Source organism: Dendropsophus ebraccatus, chromosome 8, assembly GCF_027789765.1.
Source record: "Dendropsophus ebraccatus isolate aDenEbr1 chromosome 8, aDenEbr1.pat, whole genome shotgun sequence".
NCBI classification, from domain to species: domain Eukaryota; kingdom Metazoa; phylum Chordata; class Amphibia; order Anura; family Hylidae; genus Dendropsophus; species Dendropsophus ebraccatus.
Genome location: NC_091461.1, coordinates 112116936 through 112136120, shown reverse-complemented (window position 1 = coordinate 112136120; position 19185 = coordinate 112116936). Strand labels below are relative to the sequence as shown.

General features: G+C 43.4%; 1 protein-coding gene across 4 annotated transcripts in view; it reads right to left on the bottom strand.

Moving 5' to 3' along the window:
• The window catches only part of TNNI3K (TNNI3 interacting kinase), a 154777-nt gene that overhangs the window by 112397 nt on the left and 23195 nt on the right, over positions 1 to 19185 (bottom strand). For 3 of the 4 annotated variants that reach the window (XM_069981434.1, XM_069981436.1, XM_069981437.1), the window contains 9 exons: positions 14193 to 14303; positions 10540 to 10638; positions 9365 to 9503; positions 8650 to 8794; positions 6063 to 6167; positions 4533 to 4627; positions 3906 to 4055; positions 1968 to 2054; positions 161 to 217 (listed from right to left, as the gene is read on the bottom strand). In XM_069981434.1, the coding sequence (XP_069837535.1) occupies positions 161 to 217; positions 1968 to 2054; positions 3906 to 4055; positions 4533 to 4627; positions 6063 to 6167; positions 8650 to 8794; positions 9365 to 9503; positions 10540 to 10638; positions 14193 to 14303 (988 nt within the window). The remainder of the gene's footprint in view (positions 1 to 160; positions 218 to 1967; positions 2055 to 3905; positions 4056 to 4532; positions 4628 to 6062; positions 6168 to 8649; positions 8795 to 9364; positions 9504 to 10539; positions 10639 to 14192; positions 14304 to 19185) is intronic. The other variant, XM_069981435.1, reaches the window with a different exon arrangement.

Sequence of the window (19185 nt, the reverse complement as noted above, 5' to 3'; positions counted from 1 at the left end):
GCTGAATTTTAGGCCTACATACAAAATAATATTCACAGCTGGAAATTCTCCAGTCCCGACATAAATCTGACTATTATGGCAGCAGGAGGGAGAAAAGTGCGAGTACTGAAAGCTTTCTATGATCAATATAAGGTCACTGCCGTGTATTGTCTTACTGTACCTTTCGTCATGCTTTTAATCTTCCCGAGAGGAGATGGGACAGATACATAGGAGCCATCTAAGACACACAAAGAATAATGTTACCACCCAGCTCTAATAGTAGGCGAGGAAGACGGCAAAACGGGATAGTTAATGGATTTTTAAAGATTACATCATTTTACATTTCTTCCATATAAAACCCACCGTGTATAAGAAGCTGACCATAGACATAAGTGTAATATACAATAAAGTATAAAAAGAGGCTATCTTAAAGGGGTATTCCACAGGGAAACATTGAGGGAGATTTATCAAACATGGTGTAAAGTAAAACTGTCTCAGTTGCCCCTAGCAACCAATCAGATTCCACCTTTCATTCCACAGATTCTTTGAAAAAGTAAAGGTGGAATCTGATTGGTTGCTAGGGGTAACTAAGGGCCCTATTCCACCGGACGATTATCGTTCAGATTATCGTTAAATCGTTCGAATCTAAACGATAATCGTTCGGTTGAAATGCAGTTAACGATTAACGACCGAACGAAAAATCGTTGATCGTTTTATAAGACCTGGACCTATTTTTATTGTTGCTCGTTCGCAAATCGTTCGCATCGAATAAGACGTCGTTCGGTCGTTTGCAGTAGATACGAACGCAATAGCGAAGAAATAGCGAAGAAAGAACGATCGCAAATACGATCATAAGTAACGATTATCGTTCCATGGAAATAAGTGAACATTTTCAGGTCTTTCGCAATAGCGGTAGCTTGAGATCGTTAATCGTTAACGATTATGCGAACGATAATCGTCCGGTGGAATAGGGCCCTAAGACAATTCTACTCTACACCAGTTCGATAAATGTCCCCTATTGTTTTTAAAGGAGAGGACCGCAAGAATTTTTCAAAAGACCATAATATTCTATCATTACTCACCTGTCCCTGTGCCTGTCCAGCGCCAGATCGCCGACCCGGGACCCCCGCGGGCTCCGGACTTACTTCTGAGCTGACGTCACAACGTGGCTGAAGGAACTCACCTCCAGTCACTGATTGGCTGAGCGCACAATCCATCAGCCGAGCGACGTCAGCTTCTGTTGGGGCTCCTGGAGCCGGCACATGGAGAGGTAAGTAAGGACTGCTTATTACATTCCCCCCTGCCCATGCAGGCTGTCTGTTTTTGAAAATGGCCAGACTTCTCCTTTAAAAAATTTTTGTCAGAAAGTTATATAGATTTGTTAATTACTTCTATTTAAAAATCACCAGTCTTTCAGTACTTATCAGCTGCTGTATGTCCTGCAGGAAGTGGTGTATTCTTTCCAGTCTGACACAGTACTCTCTACTGCCACCCCTGTCCATGTCAGGAACTGTCCAAAGCAGGAGAGGTTCTCCTCAGAGTGGCAGGAGCAAGAGAGGTTCTCCAGCAGAGTGGCATTTAGACTTGCACCACTTCCTGCAGGACATACAGCAGCTGATAAGTACTGGAAGATAAGTACTGGACTTATTTTTTTTCAATAGAAGTAAATGACAAATCTATATAACTTTCTGATACCAGTTCATCTGAAAGAAGTACCAGAGTACCCGGCAAGTATTTTAAAAATAATATTAAATTTAAAATACATTTTTGCTGGAGTACCCCTTTAAGAAACCAATTTAGACCAAATTTAGACTTAAACCCAGAAGACCTTTTTAAATAATGTAATTTCTATTGTAAAACCTTAAATCCCTCATAATCGTGTATGATTTAACTTCCCCACCAGCCTGCAGCCAATTCTGCACACGCGGAGTTTACACTCCTTACTATGGGTGTGCTGTTCTTTAATAGAACCTTTCGATGTTACGTACCTCCACCGGGCTGTGAGTATTCATTACATGGAGACTCTTCCTGAGGCCGCTTGTAATGCTTCAGCAGGGTAACAATGCCGTCATGACCTGCAGAACGAGTGCAAAGGATTCCCAGTTGCAGAGCTAGACATACTGGCTGAGTGAGGCTAGGGCTACGTGATAGGAAAAACTTAATGTTGTGTTTCAGCGCCACGTCTCATGACTGGCATTGTGTTTGTGTGTTAACTGATTCGGAACAAATTAGACTTAATCTGAATTTTTGGTAAAATTTGGACCAAGTTGGATCCAAATCTTTTTGTAATTTGCTTCAGGTTTCGACGAATTATTAGGCACTCACTGTATGCCTGGACGCTCAGCTCTGGCGATGAGGAGTAAAAATCCTCATCTGGATAGCAATCTTGTGACCAATAAAATGGTCACTGGAGGCCACAGAGGAACACTCACTGCTACTCTCAAAGGAAAGTAAAAGGGTTATTTAGGGAACTTATTTTCCCCGAGTTCTGATGTTGCCATGGAGAAAATGCCCGACCCAGTGGATGGATTGGCCAACCAGTGGCTGCAGCGGTGTCCATCAGTCGTGTTGTAACGTCGCCGGAGCTGGGGATCAGGGAGCGGGGTGGGTGACGTGGAGCCATGAGACAGTGTTTCGTAGGCATGAGGAAAGGTAAGTTAATGGAGTTATTCGGTTTAGGTAAAATATATGTTGAATCATCCCCCTCTCCTGGAGGATTTTTTTATTTCACACATGTCTTTACCTTATCTGTCTCCTTCCCTCAGTTCTGAGCTGCTGCTTTCTGCTAAAGACACAAAAAAACTGCGGGAGAGCTGCTGAGTCTTCTTTGCTCTCGACCCCCTCCTCCTCCTCCCTTCGGAGATGGCTGATGTAAACAAGTCCCTATTTGCAACTCAATAGGGAGTAAGCTTTTCTCTGTCTCCCCCTCCTCCCCCCTCCCTTCTGAGACAGCTGATGTAAACAAGTCCCTGACAGGCTTTATCTGCAACATTGTATCTTCTTTGTAATGCTGGGAGGATTTATCACAGTGAGTTCATCAGCAACTTAACCTCAGATTAACCTTCCCAGCATTACAAAGAATCTACAAAGTTGCAGAAAAAGTCTGCCAGGGACTTGTTTACATCAAGTCTGGAAAGGAAAGGAAAGGAAAGGAGGAAGAGGGGGTTGAGAGACGAGACGGACTCAGCAGCTCACACACTGTTTTCTATGTCTTTAGCAGAAAGCAGCAGCTCAAAATGGAGGGAAGGTGACTGAAAAGGTAATGACATGTATGGAAGCAATTGTTAGTCTCCAGGAGGGGGGAGGATTCAACATATATTTTTACTTACTCGGATAACCCCTTTAAGCTTGTTTATTATGTTTCTCACTGACTTTTCCTTTAAGATAAATATCTATCTGGAGAAAAATAAAACTGAAAATGTCACAAAATGTGACCAAATGGTTATTTGTTTCACAAAAAAATGCAGAAAAAGTTGCCCTTTTAAAAAAAATTAATCTGTGTACTACAGAACAGCATTGTTGGCCCAGAATGTTTTTTTTGTGATACAGAAGCCTGGCAGGTAGGCCTCTTCCACAAGAGCTTGCTCTCTAGTGCCACCTATTGGAGTTAGGAACCTACTACCAATTGGTGGCACTTTTTTTTTTTCTGGAGGAGACCTACTTTGCACACTTTTCCCCCAGGGTGCATTGCAGCTTACACCTGCTTGGTGGTCTCCTTAATAAGAAACATAACCTTTTAGTACACAATTACATTTTATAAGGCAGAATAATATAGTTTAGTCTCTGTGGATTGTATTGTGGTATGATGCTATTCCATGTAATTTCCCTATGCCGTGCTCTTTAGCATGATAACAGTAATAACAGCGTTGGGGGCGCGAAATGTCGTCTGCTATGGGATACTACACAAGCGTGCTGAACTCCGATACCTTTCTCATAAGCCCACATAAGACACGTCTGTTCATCTTTCTCTCCGCTTGACCTACTGGGATCACTGGCGACGAGATTCATGTCGGCTCCGTTGTCGAGCAAGAACTGCACCAGCCGTATGTGGCCATGGTAGCAGGCGCAGTGTAATCCTGCAAGATGGGGACATGAAGTTACTAGCATTACATGAACATAATAGAAGTACACTCAATAGTCATAAAGCCAGGAGTGATATTCTTCCTGGGGAAATATGTTATGCCGAAAATTACCGAGTGTTGAAAGGACAAGATGATTTTATTTTATTACAACCAACAAGCTGGTACTTATTCTGCCAAGCGAGAAGAATGATAACCTCCAAACAAAAATGAATACATAAGAAAGAGGGGGAAGAATAATCGGAAGCGCGGGGAGTGTGGAAAGGACAGAGACGTAGATCACTTCCAGACATTAACGTTTCTTAATCTGAATTAATTGCTACCCCGTGCCAGACGTTTAACCCTTAAAGTGCCTCTCCGCCCCAAATCCGGCAGAATTATGTCCTCCAGAGCTGCTCTTCTTACCGTAACTACTCTCAGGATGTTACAACTATTGCAGCCATTTTGTCAATTTTTGTCCGTCTTCTTTCTTACCTGTGTGTCCGTCTCTTCCCTGATGATTGATGTTCAAGACGTTTTGGTCAAGAAGGAGTTTAATGAGCTCCAGATTTTTGCCGTAGGTACAAGCACTGTGGATGAATCCATAACAGTATTATTGTAACAAGGATGTGGTAGTTGTTTAAAGTGTTACTGTCATAGAGTCATGTCAAAAGTTTTGTTCGGTCTGAGTCTGAGTGTTCAGACCTGTACCGATTGGGAGAGGAACGTACTGCAGCGCGTCCTCACCTGTCTCTGTGTCATGTGATCAGATATGTCCGACTGATCACGTGACTAAGAGCCGGGAGAGGATGAGCTGCAGCGCGTCTTTTCCTGGCTCTATCTCCCAATCAGTATGGGTCTGAACACTCAGACCCAGATGGATTAAAACCTTTGACATGACTCTATGACATGTCAAAAGTTCTGTGAAGTGACAGTGACACTTTAATGCTGTAAGAATAAGGTTTAATGGTGTAGGTGAAACCGTACCCAATTTTGTCGAAAAACTGCTTTATTATTGGCAAAACTGTACCCCTTGGCCACTGCATGCAGGCTGGATTTTAACGGCTCAGGCTGGGTTCACACTACGTTTTTGCAAAAAAAATGGATGCATTTGTGTGTATCCATTTTGATCTGTTTTTCTATTGACTTCCATTATAAAAAAAAAAAAGGATCAATGCATCCGTTTTTTTTTAGCATACACAAAAACAAGGACAGCTACATTTTTGTGTGCATTAAAAAAGGATGTATTTTGATCTGTGTTTTTTTTTTTTTATAATGAAAGTCAATGGAAAAACTGATCAAAACGGATGCACACAAATGCATCCATTTTTCCATTCATTTTTAGTCAGAACCCAACACTACATTTTTGTAATCCATTTTTTTTAAATCCGTTTTAATCCCTCTTCTTTTACTTGAATAGTGTCAAATCTCAAGGAACTACCAAAAGAATAGTGTGAACATAGCCAAAAAACAAGGCAGAGTGGCCACTCAAGACCCCAGGAAAAGTCCAATCTTGTAGAAGGTATAATGCAATCCTATTGGCCGTCATCTAACATTTTTTCCAAAAAAACCTGCATGACCAAATAATAGCTGAGGCCGTACTCCAATGCTTTTGCTGGAATCGGCTTCAATATTTCATCAAAGATGTTGCCTTTGCAGTAGTCGTATGCTTACCACGGGTCTGGCTCATATTTGGTAAGCAACTGAATTGCCAGGGAAAGCCTTGTCTGATCGGACATTTCCTGCAGTAGAAGAGAGCACTACATGGCGGTCATACATATGTTTGCCAGAATGCTGTGGCGGTTTATAGTAGACGGTTCGGAATAGGGGTCCACCCTCTATGATGTCCACATGCCCCACATGCCCGCTTCAGCATTTTAGATTTTTCTTTAAACTTTTTAACTTCTAGATTTACTAGATGAACATCAAAGTGACTCATCTCAGAAGTCTCTACATAACGTACATTATACATTAAATTCCGTCAAGTATTCATTTCAATGGGAGACAACATGTGCAAATATTTACCTATGAAAAGCTGTTTCGCTGAAAATATTTTCCTTCGTCAGACTCTCCGATCCTGACAACTGAATCAATTCCTTCACTACTTCGAATTTTCCATTGTAACAGGCACTGTGGGGAAGATAGAGAGACATCAGCAAGGGCGGGAATATCAGAGGGGAAGCTCATGGCCATGCTATGGGGCCTGTGGAGAGAGGGATACGGGCTCAGGGCGGCCTCATCACCCTGGACTCCTCTGCCATCACCCGGGATTGGACACTAGGAAAGGGAACGTTCTGCTTTGAAGTAAGGTTGAAGTGGCCCACCACGTGTTCCGGAGGGCCCAGGGTCTGACATGAGGATCCAGTAGAACACAAGTTTGGAGGCAATAACTTACCCCTGTGGTTGATGCCATATTTGCCTATTGTATTCTAGGAGACTCCAGAAAAAGGGAAAAAAAACTCAAATAACTCGCATTCCTGAGTGAATACTCACATCTTCCTGTTTCTGCACTTCTTTATCCCCAGTTGTATCACAGACAACAATGTGACACCAGGGCCTGACTATGGACGTTATCTGTGGTGACACCTGCGAGTGAAGAGGACTGCAAACTGCAGAAATAAGTCTGGTCTGAGGTCTGTATTCAGAAGGTCTGAGGTCTGTATTTACTCAGGAGGTCTGGGGTCTGTATTTATTCAGGAGGTCTGGGGTCTGTATTTATTCAGGAGGTCTGGGGAATATTTATTCTGGAGGTCTGGGGTCTGTATTTATTCAGGAGGTCTGGGGTCTGTATTCAGGAGGTCTGGGGTCTGTATTTATTCAGGAGGTCTGGGGTCTGTATTTATTCAGGAGGTCTGGGGTCTTTATTTACTTGGGAGGTCTGGGGTCTGTATTTATTCAGGAGGTCTGGGGTCTGTATTTATTCAGGAGGTCTGGAGTCTGTATTTACTCAGGAGGTCTGGGGTCTGTATTTACTCAGGAGGTCTGGGGTCTGTATTTACTCAGGAGGTCTGGAGTCTGTATTTACTCAGGAGGTCTGGGGTCTGTATTTATTCAGGAGGTCTGGGGTCTTTATTTATTCAGGAGGTCTGGGGTCTTTATTTATTCAGGAGGTCTGGGGTCTGTATTTATTTGGGAGGTCTGGGGAATATTTATTCTGGAGGTCTGGGGTCTGTATTTATTTGGGAGGTCTGGGGAATATTTATTCTGGAGGTCTGGGGTCTGTATTTACTTGGAAGGTCTGGAGTCTGTATTTATTCAGGAGGTCTGGGGAATATTTATTCTGGAGGTCTGGGGTCTGTATTTATTTGGGAGGTCTGGGGTCTGTATTCATTTGGGAGGTCTGGGGTCTGTATTTATTCAGGAGGTCTGGGGAATATTTATTCTGGAGGTCTGAGGTCTGTATTTATTTGGGAGGTCTGGGGTCTGTATTCATTATTAGGTATCTGGTCCGGGGTCCTTATGCTCTAAGGAGCTCTAAAGCGAGTCAGGGTATGAAGAGAGCCCACATGATAAAATAGGCAACGCCCCCTGAGGAAGCAAATAGGTCGCTTTACGATCACGAAACGTGCGTTGGGGAATTGTCCAGACTTGTGAGATCAATGGGTAAGATGCTATGTTTTTATATGGGACCTGTGCAATAATTATAAGTTTGTTTTCATAGACTAGATATGCTCAGGCTCAGCGATATTGCCGCTAAATAGGAGATACTAATGAGACACAGCAGATAATTATCATGTTGGTTTAGAGTAAAGACTGCTTTAGAGTGTTGTGATCCTTATATATAGCTTCATATTCGCACTTTTGAATGATATTTATTGCGTACAGCCCCATTTAATTTATTCCCAGTCACATTGTCTGGAACATCTCATGTTTTGCATTGCCTCTTGGTTTTATATTGTATGTTTAGTGTTATTAAATAAAGATATACATTTTTATACGGGTGTCGATCCAATTTTTGTGGATATGTATATTGTAGGGGATCTCCGTAGTTACTCAATTGGATGGTGGTTAATTGTAAGACATTATCACTAGGTAGTGTTTTTGTATCATCCACTGGAGTATCTGTATATATGGAGCTTAAAAAGTGTAGTCTCCTGTTGAGATTTATAGGCTATACAATAAAGCTGAATTTGGGCTACATCAGTCTATGCTGGATTTTTCTCTTTTACTGGTCTTGGGTCTGTATTGGTTTAGGGGTTCTGATCTGGGGTATATTTATGATGGGGTTTGCTCTAGGGTCTGCATTTATTCAGGGACTCTGGTCTGTGGTCTGTATTAGATGTGGGGTCTATATTTATTTAAATGGTTTTGTCTGTATTAGTCTGTATTAGTTTAGAGTGTGTATTCTGGAGGCTGTCTTTATTAAGTGGGCCGGGTCTTTGGTCTGTACTTATTTTGGTGGTCTGTATTTAATTATTTAGTAAGTTCAGTCAGGGGACTTTATTAGTTTAAAGTTTTGTCAGTGGTTCCTAAATATTTTGTTAATTTGGGGTCTGTATTGATTAAGGGGTAGGGTATCTAGAGTCTTTTATTTTAGGAAATCCAGTTGGGGGTCTGTATTTGTTTAGGAGGTTTGGGGGAGGTGTAAATGTCCTGGACACAGGGTACTCACAGGTGTAAGGCCGTGTCTCCGTATATGTTGACCACATGGGGCTGCACATCTGAGTTATTCTGCAGAAGATATCTGACAATTTCATGGTGCCCGAACCGTGAGCAGAAATGCAGCGGAACGTGATCTTCATTGTCTTGAGCATTGACTGAGGAAAGATGGGCAGTGAGCAGTATATAGTAATAGGAAGCTCTTGAGCTATTCCCCAATTCTAAGAGAGCTGTGTAACAGTGCCTGAGCCCCTGAATGGTAACCAGTTATATGGGGGTAAGTCATGTATCACTGTACAACTCAGGGCAGATACAACTCTTCTATGCATTTGAGTGTAATGTATGAATATATATGCACACAATAAATAAGTTGCTGTTGACTGAGCTATTATTTTAGGGCCGGCTGCTGGGGCCTTCTCTTATCTGTGACAGCCAACAGCTGCCATGCCACACCAACTCCAGCTGACTGATGCCATAGGTGAACCTCTAATATATATTACAATGCACCATGTCTGGCAACTGGGAGGAACTGGAAAAGCTGAAAGGGTCTCCTTGGGGGAAGACACTAAGTGGAGGATAAATCTAGGCAATTGCCCCTTCTTTTTTTTTAATTATAGTCATATCGCTAGTGTAAAAATAAACCGTAAGAAGATCTGTTAGAAGTAGCTCGCCTGCTGGTGATGTTTTATTTTTTGAAAATAATACAAACTGCAATAAAAAGGGCTCACCGTCTGCCTTGGTTCCTTCTTCTAGCAATAATTGGGTGATTGTGAGATATCCCTTGGCTGAGGCGAGGTGCAGGGGTCTATCACCGACCTCTCCGCTCATGTTTACATCTGCACCAAATTTCAAGAGGAGACGCGTGACCTGCCAAGTATCAAGAAAAAGAAGGAACAAAATTTAGGACACAACAAAAGAGAGACTTATTCATGAACATGGACCTGTCAGCAGGAAAAAAAGGGTCTTAAATAATCCCATATACCTAGGTATACCTTTTCTTTATCTCTATAGTCTTTTCCTGTGTGGAGATATAAGCCTTTTTGTAATATGTAAATGAGGCTCAAAAGCCAAGGGGGCGTTCCCCAGCAGGGCAAGAGTCCAGTCGATGTCCTCTGTATCTAATGATAGGTGATCAGGCAGATGCAAGTAGGTAGAAAGACGGTGAATAAGAGGACATGGGCTAAACTTACCTGGGCCCTTGCCTTGCTGGGGAACACCTCTTTGACACTTGAAGGGGGAGAATGGCAGCAGACTTCCTTGAACATGGCATGAATATGGTTCACCCCCAGAAAGTGATCTGTACTACCTGACAACATTCTTAGTTATACAGATAATATAGATGTAGCAGAGCTGAGCTTGTCATTTGCATCTCTCAATGTGGATTTATACAGAACCTTAGGTAAGGGCTGGACTAGCTCAGCATACGAGCACCGACCACTAGAGATGAGCACAACTTAAGTACACTCGAGTCCGTCCAAACCCGGAAGTCTCTGCATTTGATTACCGGTGGCTGAACAAGTTGGATGCAGCCCTAGGGAGTCCTGGAAAATATGGATACAACCTATGGCCTATGGCTGTATCCATGTTTTCCAGGCAGCCAAAGGTTTGCATCCAACTTCTTCAGCCACCGGTAATCAAATGGCGAGACTTCCAGGCTCGGACAGAGTTGCGCTCATCTCTACTGGCCACTGACATCGGCCGTCATTCCCAGAACCTTTACAAGGCTGAATCGTGCAGTCAGGCCTCACAAATGATTGCTGGATCCTTCTTAAAAATTCCCCCTTTAAAAAATATTTCGCCCCGGTTCTGTAGAATAAAATGACAAATTCAGCTCTGCTACATCTCTGTTCCCATCTCTGCAACAGTTCATGTTCCGTCAGCAATCCAAGTCAATATATCTCACCTGCTCGTGGCCGTTGTACGCAGCAATGTGTAATGGGGTAAAGAATACGGCGTCCTGAACGTTGACATATGCCCCGTGTTGTAATAAAATGTCGACAGCCTGAGCGTGAAAGAATAAAGATTTCACATACGAGGAGAACTGGAGGAATGACAGAAGCATGATGAAATGGAAACATCAGTGGACGTGCTATTGACGGAGCCCGCTGACGCCTGATTTATACAACTCCATTACTGGCAAATCGTTCAATCGTTGGAGCGTGAACCTGAGAATAAAATTATGTGACCAAATCAGCCACCGGCATGGAGGAAGACAGGAAATGGGGACTGGTGCGGGCACATCAAGCACAACGCACAACTCAGGCCGCCATATTGGGCTGCAAGGAAACCCCATTCATGACCTCATTCATCTTGTATGGTGACTGGACATCAAATGGGATTCAGTCCTGGGTCCTGCACGGGTAAACGATACTTCTTGATAGAAAGCACAAGCTGCACTGGTAGAAATGAAAGAAACTCAAATAATAAAGTCACTCAACATCATGGAGAGAGTATTTCTCCTGGTTTCTATAAGGGCCTGTTCACACTGAGGAAAAGAGGTGGAAATTCCGGGTGGAATCCCTGCCACGGACTCTGCTCAGAATCCCGTCTGCCTCCCTGTCTCAATGTTATGTAAAGGGCGCCTGTTTTTTGCGGCTCTCCATTTTTTGAACTGCAGCCTGGTTACCGTGTACGGCGCCGTTCTATCCACGGGTATCAGGCCAGGGCTGAAGCACTGGGGGCCGGACGGCCCGCCCCCAGTGGGAGGGAATTCCCTCTCCTCTATGACGCGGCTCCCTTACAATCAATGGAGCCGCGTCATAGAGGGCCGGGGGATTCCGCCCTCTGGGGGCGGGCCGGACCGCCTCCTGTGCTCCAGCCCCAGCCCGGTAACCGTGGATAGAACGGCGCCGTACACGGGAACCAGGCTGCGGTTCAAAAAATGGACCACGGCACCTGCTTCCCCGTGACGGCGCTGTTCTATCCGTGGGTCAAATTAAAGAGGATGCACCTGATGATACGTCCTCTTTAAAGGGGTACTCCGGTGGAAAAGAAATCTTTTAAATTGTAACGTCTATTCTTGTAATTTCTATTTAAAATCTTGAGTCTTCCAAGACTTATCAGCTGCTGTTTGTCCTGCAGGAAGTGGTGTATTCTCTCCAGTCTGGCACTCTGATGCCACCTCTGTCCATGTCAGGAAGTGTCCAGAGCAGGAGAGGTTTTTTATGGGGATTTGCTGCTGCTCTGGACAGTTCCTGACATGGACAGAGGTGGCAGCAGAGAGCACTGTGTCAGACTGGAGAGAATACACCACTTTCTGCAGGACATACAGCAGGAAGGATCCCATTGAGAACCACTTACAGTATATTATGGAATATTTCATAATATTTCATTGCGTTACATTAATTTCCAGCTCCCTTATTCAAAGCTGACATTTGTCCTGAAAAACTGAAAACAATAGAGCGCGGCCCCCTGGTAGGAATCCTGGAGGGATTTATGATGAGTCCACAAGACATCCGCCAAACAATTGAGATGCTGAAATGTATTGAAGTTTAGTGAAGCCTTTTAGAGCAGAATGGAAAAGCGATGACCTCTGCATTTGCTTTTAAATAGAAGTCTATATCAATTTCTATGGGTGGCAAAACAGCCCGGGTCCGGGTCACACTTGGGGTCTTGTTTACTTCCGCCTGATTTAATAGCTGGACGTGAGACGGAGGGTATCTCAGGAGAACGGCCGGATACTGACAGACCAGACGCTTCTCTTTCTGCTTCTTTACCTTCTTTACGGAAAATGAGATGACCTTTGACCTTTCCGCTGCTCCTTCATTTTCAGAACAAAATACCTGCAATTATTATTGCTGTGGGCCAATTAAGCTTCATCATTCAGTTTACTCACGGTTACCTGCTGGTCACTGTTCACATTGATTTTTCAGCAATATACTATGGGGACAATGAGAAGATCTGCAGACTATTGCACACTTGCACAGTCCTAGAACATCATGTCTGCTTTCTTTTCAAAACAGCGCCGCTAGATCGACGTTCACTTACTGGACCTAATACACGGCCCGATAATCAGGCAGCAAGGGCTGCATGGACATCGTTAGCAATGTCCATGCAGCCTATGCCCAAACACCTGACACCTTACCTCTCCATTCTCATTCTTCTCTCCTGTGATCTGCAGCTTCCTGGTCCCAGCAGCAGCAGCGTTTTAGACCACCGCAACCTGTGATTGGACGAGCCACTCAGACGCTGCAGCTGCCGGAATCGGGAAGCTGTTCAGCACAGGAGAGAAGACCGGGAGTGGGGTGAGGTAAGGTATCAGGTGTTTGGGCAATAATCTGCCATCGACCCTTAATCGCTATTACACGTAGCAATGCGCGGTCGGCGCTTGACAATATAAGCCGATGATTATTGTCATTGGCTGATCGTTGTCTCTAATACAAGGAGCGATAATCGGCTGGTTCGGCTGAATGCTATCTATCTGGAGGCTAACCACTGGGGAGGGGGGGGGTACATACTACCTAATGGTGGTTATGACTACCTGAGAGGACGGCATACATGGGGCATACTACCTACTGGAAGGCCTACCTGAACAGAGAGGTCTAACTGCTACATGGGGGCATAAAGAGACCTTATACTATATGGGAGCTGCACAGTGGTGCCTAAGTACTGTTTGGGTGCAAAGAGGGGGCTTTATATTGCTATATAGGGGCTTTATACTTTATAGTGTCAAAGAAAAGCCTTAAGTACTATATGGGGTCTTTACTATTTGGTGGCCCAAAAGAGTCTGAATACTATATATGGGCTGAGGAGGCCTAGTACCATATATGGGCACAGAGGACGCCTAATACTTTATATGGGCACAGAGGAGGCCTAATACTTTATATGGGCACAGAGGAGGCCTAATACTATATATGGGCACAGAGGAGGCCTAATACTATATATAGGCACAGAGGAGGCGTAATACTATATATGGGCACAGAGGAGGCCTAATACTATACATGGGCACAGGGGAGGCCTAATACTATATATGGGCACAGAGGAGGCCTAATACTTTATATGGGCACAGAGGAGGCCTAATACTATATATGGGCACAGAGGAGGCCTAATACTATATATGGGCACAGAGGAGGCCTAATACTTTATATGGGCACAGAGGAGGCCTAATACTATATATGGGCACAGAGGAGGCCTAATACTATATATAGGCACAGAGGAGGCCTAATACTATATATGGGCACAGAGGAGGCCTAATACTATATATGGGCACAGGGGAGGCCTAATACTATATATGGGCACAGAGGAGGCCTAGTACTATATATGGGCACAGGGGAGGCCTAATACTATATATGGGCACAGAGGAGGCCTAATACTATAGCAGAGAAGATGTTGAACTTGATGGACATGTGTCTTTTTTAAACTGTATTAACTATTAACTATGTCACCAGTGAGTCACTGGATGTAAGTCACTGGCAACTCTCTGCAGAGAGTGTGTGGCACTGGTAGGTATTTGAACACCTACACACCCGCACACACATGTATGGGAGGGGGAGGAGGGAACACAGAAACTTCAATAGATTATAACACAGAATGTGAAATAATAAAATAACAAATCACCTCATGGTTTCCTGCGATTGTTGCAATATGTAGAGCGGTAAGTGCCCCGTAGCCAACCTGCTGAATGTCTGCTCCGCCATGCAACAATGCTGTAAGAAGCTCCGAATTGTCCTTAAATATGAAAACATCATTAAGTATTACATTCTTGTACATAGGGGCAGTATTATAGTAGTTATAGTCTTGGATATAGGAGCAGTATTATAGTAGTAATATTCCTGTATATAGGAGCAGTATTATAGTAGTTATATTCTTGTATATAGGAGCAGTATTATAGTAGTTATATTCTTGTATATAGGAGCAGTATTATAGTAGTCATATGCTTGTATATAGGGAGCAGTATTATAGTAGTTATATTCCTGTATATAGGAGCAGTATTATAGTAGTTATATTCCTGTATATAGGAGCAGTATTATAGTAGTTATATTCTTGTATATAGGAGCAGTATTATAGTAGTTATATTCCTGTATATAGGAGCAGTATTATAGTAGTTATATCCCTGTATATAGGAGCAGTATTATAGTAGTTATGGTGTATAAAAAAGAAAATAAGTCCAAGCACTCACCGGATGAAGGGATCTCTTTGTGCGTTTATTCAGACATCACAGGGAGGGAGCGGTGACAAGGGTGCGGGAGCGTGTAGCAGACAACTGTTTCGCACCTCAGCGCTTTGTCGGACTTGACAAAGCGCTGAGGCGCGAAACAGTTGTCTGCTACACGCTCCCGCACCCTTGTCACCGCTCCCTCCCTGTGATGTCTGAATAAACGCACAAAGAGATCCCTTCATCCGGTGAGTGCTTGGACTTATTTTCTATTTTATACACCGTACTGCCCTTGTCTCTGTTCGAGCACCGCGGCTACTTACCAGTGCAGTTTATTAGCCCTTAATCCGACTCCAGCGCACAGCTACTGATTGAGCAGTATTCAGACAGTGCCGGCACCTGTATCTTCCTGAAGCATTATAGTAGTTATATTCTTGTATATAGGGAGCAGTATTATAGTAGTTATATTCTTGTATATAGGAGCAGTATTATAGTAGTTATACACGCAGGATATGTCTGTGCTCACATGTCTGGACCCTATGTCTTCCCCATTCTGTGAGAGCAGCAATGGTAAGTGTAATACCATATCCATACTTGTGTCGTTTGGGGGCAGCCTTCCCCGCCGGTGGTGCTGGCTGGGTTTTGGTGGGGCTTTTTGGGTCTGGTCCTGTGACATTGGGGTTGCAGGGCCGTTCCATGGCCTCCCTTCCCTGCATGTGCACGCTTTGCGGGGTTGGCGGTCGCTGACCGACACAGTGTGGAGTTAGCATAGGGACCCGTGTGGACCAGAGGACCTGCGCGGTGGTACACGGGGCAATATGGCTTGATCAATTCATATACAGACACTCTGGTGTTGAATTTTAATATAGGCCTAGCGGCATTAGTGTCAGCCATAGATGGGATGTGCAGCCGTTCCACTCTCTCCAGTTCGTATTATAGTAGTTATATTCTTGTATATAGAGGCAGTATTATAGTAGTTATATTCTTGTATATAGGAGCAGTATTATAGTAGTTATATTCCTGTATATAGGAGGCAGTATTATAGTAGTTATATTCCTGTATATAGGAGGCAGTATTATAGTAGTTATATTCTTGTATATAGGGGCAGTATTATAGTAGTTATATTCTTGTATATAGTAGGCAGTATTATAGTAGTTATATTCTTGTATATAGGGAGCAGTATTATAAGAGTTATATTCTTGTATATAGGGAGCAGTGTTATAGTAGTTATATTCCTGTATATAGGGGGCAGTATTATAGTAGTTATGTTCCTGTATATAGGGGGCAGTATTATAGTAGTTATATTCTTGTATATATAGGAGCAGTATTATATTAGTTATATTCTTGTAAATAGGAGCAGTATTATAGTAGTTATATTATTGTACATAGGAGAAGTATTATAGTAGTTATATTCTTTTAAATAGGAGGCAGTTATATTCTTGTATATAGGAGCAGTATTATAGTAGGTATATTCTTGTATATAGGAGCAGTATTATAGTAGTTATATTCCTGTATATAGGAGCAGTATTATAGTAGTTATATACTTGTACATAGGAGCAGTATTATAGTAGATAAATTCCTGTATATAGGAGCAGTATTATAGTAGTTATATTCTTGTACATAGGAGCAGTATTATAGTAGTTATATCAGCACAAGCCATTGAGGAAGTAAAGACCAGCGGCACTCACCGGGTTAATGCAGTGGTGATGATTTATTGGTACGATGTCATCTTGCAGATAAGCTCAGGGCAGGGGGAGACAGGTCCAGAGGTGCTGTGCACCGTGGCGACGGCCGTTTCGCGGGCTGACTTTCCCGCTTCGTCTAGCCTGAGGCTAGACGAAGCGGGAAAGTCAGCCCGCGAAACGGCCGTCGCCACGGTGCACAGCACCTCTGGACCTGTCTCCCCCTGCCCTGAGCTTATCTGCAAGATGACATCGTACCAATAAATCATCACCACTGCATTAACCCGGTGAGTGCCGCTGGTCTTTACTTCCTCAATGGCTTGTGCTGATTAAATGAACTGCTTTCTCATTTACGCTGAGCACCACTGTAATGCATGAATGTCACTGAGATTACTCAGTCAACAAAGACTACAACGCTCCTCATCTCACAAAGACACTTAACCTGAAAACATATACAGCCCCACACAAATTACGGGTTACTGATAGTGCCAACACATCTATTTGCTTGTGCTTATAGTAGTTATATTCTTGTACATAGGAGCACTATTAAATAAATATACTCTTGTATATTGGGGGCAGTATTAGGGTAGTTAAATTATTGTCCATATACATAAAGTCCAGTTTTATAGTTTAAGGCTATGTTCACACTAAGTATGTTTCCGGCCGTAGTGCGAACCGCGAATATACGCACGTAGTTTTGAGGTTGATGCGTTCGCTTGAAAGTAAACGATATACGCCCGCAGAATGCACACTACGTACAGTATGAGCTTACGGCCGGATCGTATACGGCGCCGTGAAAAATTAACACGACCATTGTTTGAGGACGGAAATGTTGAAACTCACGGCCATGGATTTCCATGCAGTCCTGTACGAAGTCCTTATTTCAGCCAAATTGAACTTAATTTTTTGATCCAAAAGGTTCTGTGAGTTTTATTGGGCTGGGCGAAGATTTCCAAGTAAATGACCTGCCTCAGATCGCTTCGAAACAAGCTAGGGAAGCATAACTGTACTACGGGCGTATGTTCGCGGTTCGTATGCATCCGGCCGCATGTCTGTTTTTCCCACGCCCGTAGTTTCAGCTGCACATGTAAGGCGGCGTATGAAATGCGGCCGGACTCATACGCAGTGTGAACATGGCCTTATTATATAAAATATTTTCTATTTTAGTTTCTTAGCCCGTTCTTTGTCTGACAGAGAATAAGAACAACTTTTTTGAGCCACAAATGTTCTCAAGCAGTTATCCTTTTCCATTCCACATTCTCTTGGGAGCTTAAACAAAATGCTGAAAAGGAAGAGTCCAGAGACAAGAACACAAAGGAAAGCTTCTAGAGCTGAGGAACATTTAGAATGGGGGAAAAAAAAGAAAAAAAAAGAAAAATCTTTGGAAGGGATGTAACCGACTAATGTCATCTGCAGCCCTGATTTGTCATAGATCCGTCCTTATTACACATTCACCACTAGGTGGCAATGTCCTTAGCCATTTCTCCACACATCCATTCTGCTACTTGGTATGAAGTAACATTTTTCAGCAATCACTTTGCTTCTGCTTTATCCTATCACAATCCTCTTGTTTGCTGCAAGTTGTAAACATAATGCACTGGATTAGCCGGATTTTGATTAAATATCAAAACTAGTGAGTGGAACCTCATTTAATAAGACAGGATGCAGTTTTGTTAAACTTTTCTTTGTTGATGCATTGACCTGCCATTTACTTAATTGCGGGAGAATTAGACTGTCTAAGAAACATTTAAACTGCCATGGAAATGCGGCGGCAGCGGTGGCGGTGGCTGTGTAGTCAGATGTGATAGTGATAAGGGAGATGGTGCTGTAATTGGTTTATAGGCTCAGTGATGCATGCTATGTCAGTGAGTCAGTGGAGGTCCCCCGGGAGATGAGCTGTCGGAATGTGCCCGGAATCTTATTTAAACAAAAAGATCAGACAAAAAAAAAATAAAAATCAAGATCAGAAATACTAGACACATTTAAAGGGGAAGGCCTAAAACCGGCACCTGACATGTCATAGACCTTGAATGGGGATGGGGTCTTGAGCCAGGTTGGCCACATTTACAATGAAACAGATCTCAAACCAGGCCAAGGGTATAATAATAATAATAATAATAATTATTATTATTATTATTATTATTATTATTTATAGAGCGCCCTTAATTCCAAAGCGCTACAATATATAATATTCATGAAAGGGTAATAGGGTAATTATTTTATGGCTGGATATGCCTTCACTTTATGATGTTGATGGTCCAATCTCTGAGACCCCCACCAATCCTGAGAATGAAAGAGAATGTAGGGCTTCTTGCCTAATGCCCCTATTCCACGAGTCGTTTGGAGGAGCAAACGAGCGCTATTAGCGCTCGTTTGCTCCTCGTTCCCCGCTCGCTGCCGCCGCTATTCAACGCGGCTGCAGCGAGCAGGTGAGTGCGGGAGGGGCTGCTCGAAGGATCGCTGATCGTCCGGGCAGCCCATAGGATATAGCAGCATCTGCTGCCGACGCTCCTATTCAACGGAGCGACGGCAGAAGATCGCTGCTATATCAGTCGCTTGTTTTTCAACAGGTTGAAAAACTAGCGACTGCAACGATCGGCTGTATCGACTGTAACGATGAACGATGTCGGCTGATCGTTGCACTCTATTCCACGGGACGAATATCGTTCGTAGCGGCCGATATCGGCCGAATACGAACGATATTGCTCCTTTAAACGACCCGTGGAATAGGGGCTTAAGTCACAGTACCGATAACCTTCCTGATGTAATGTAT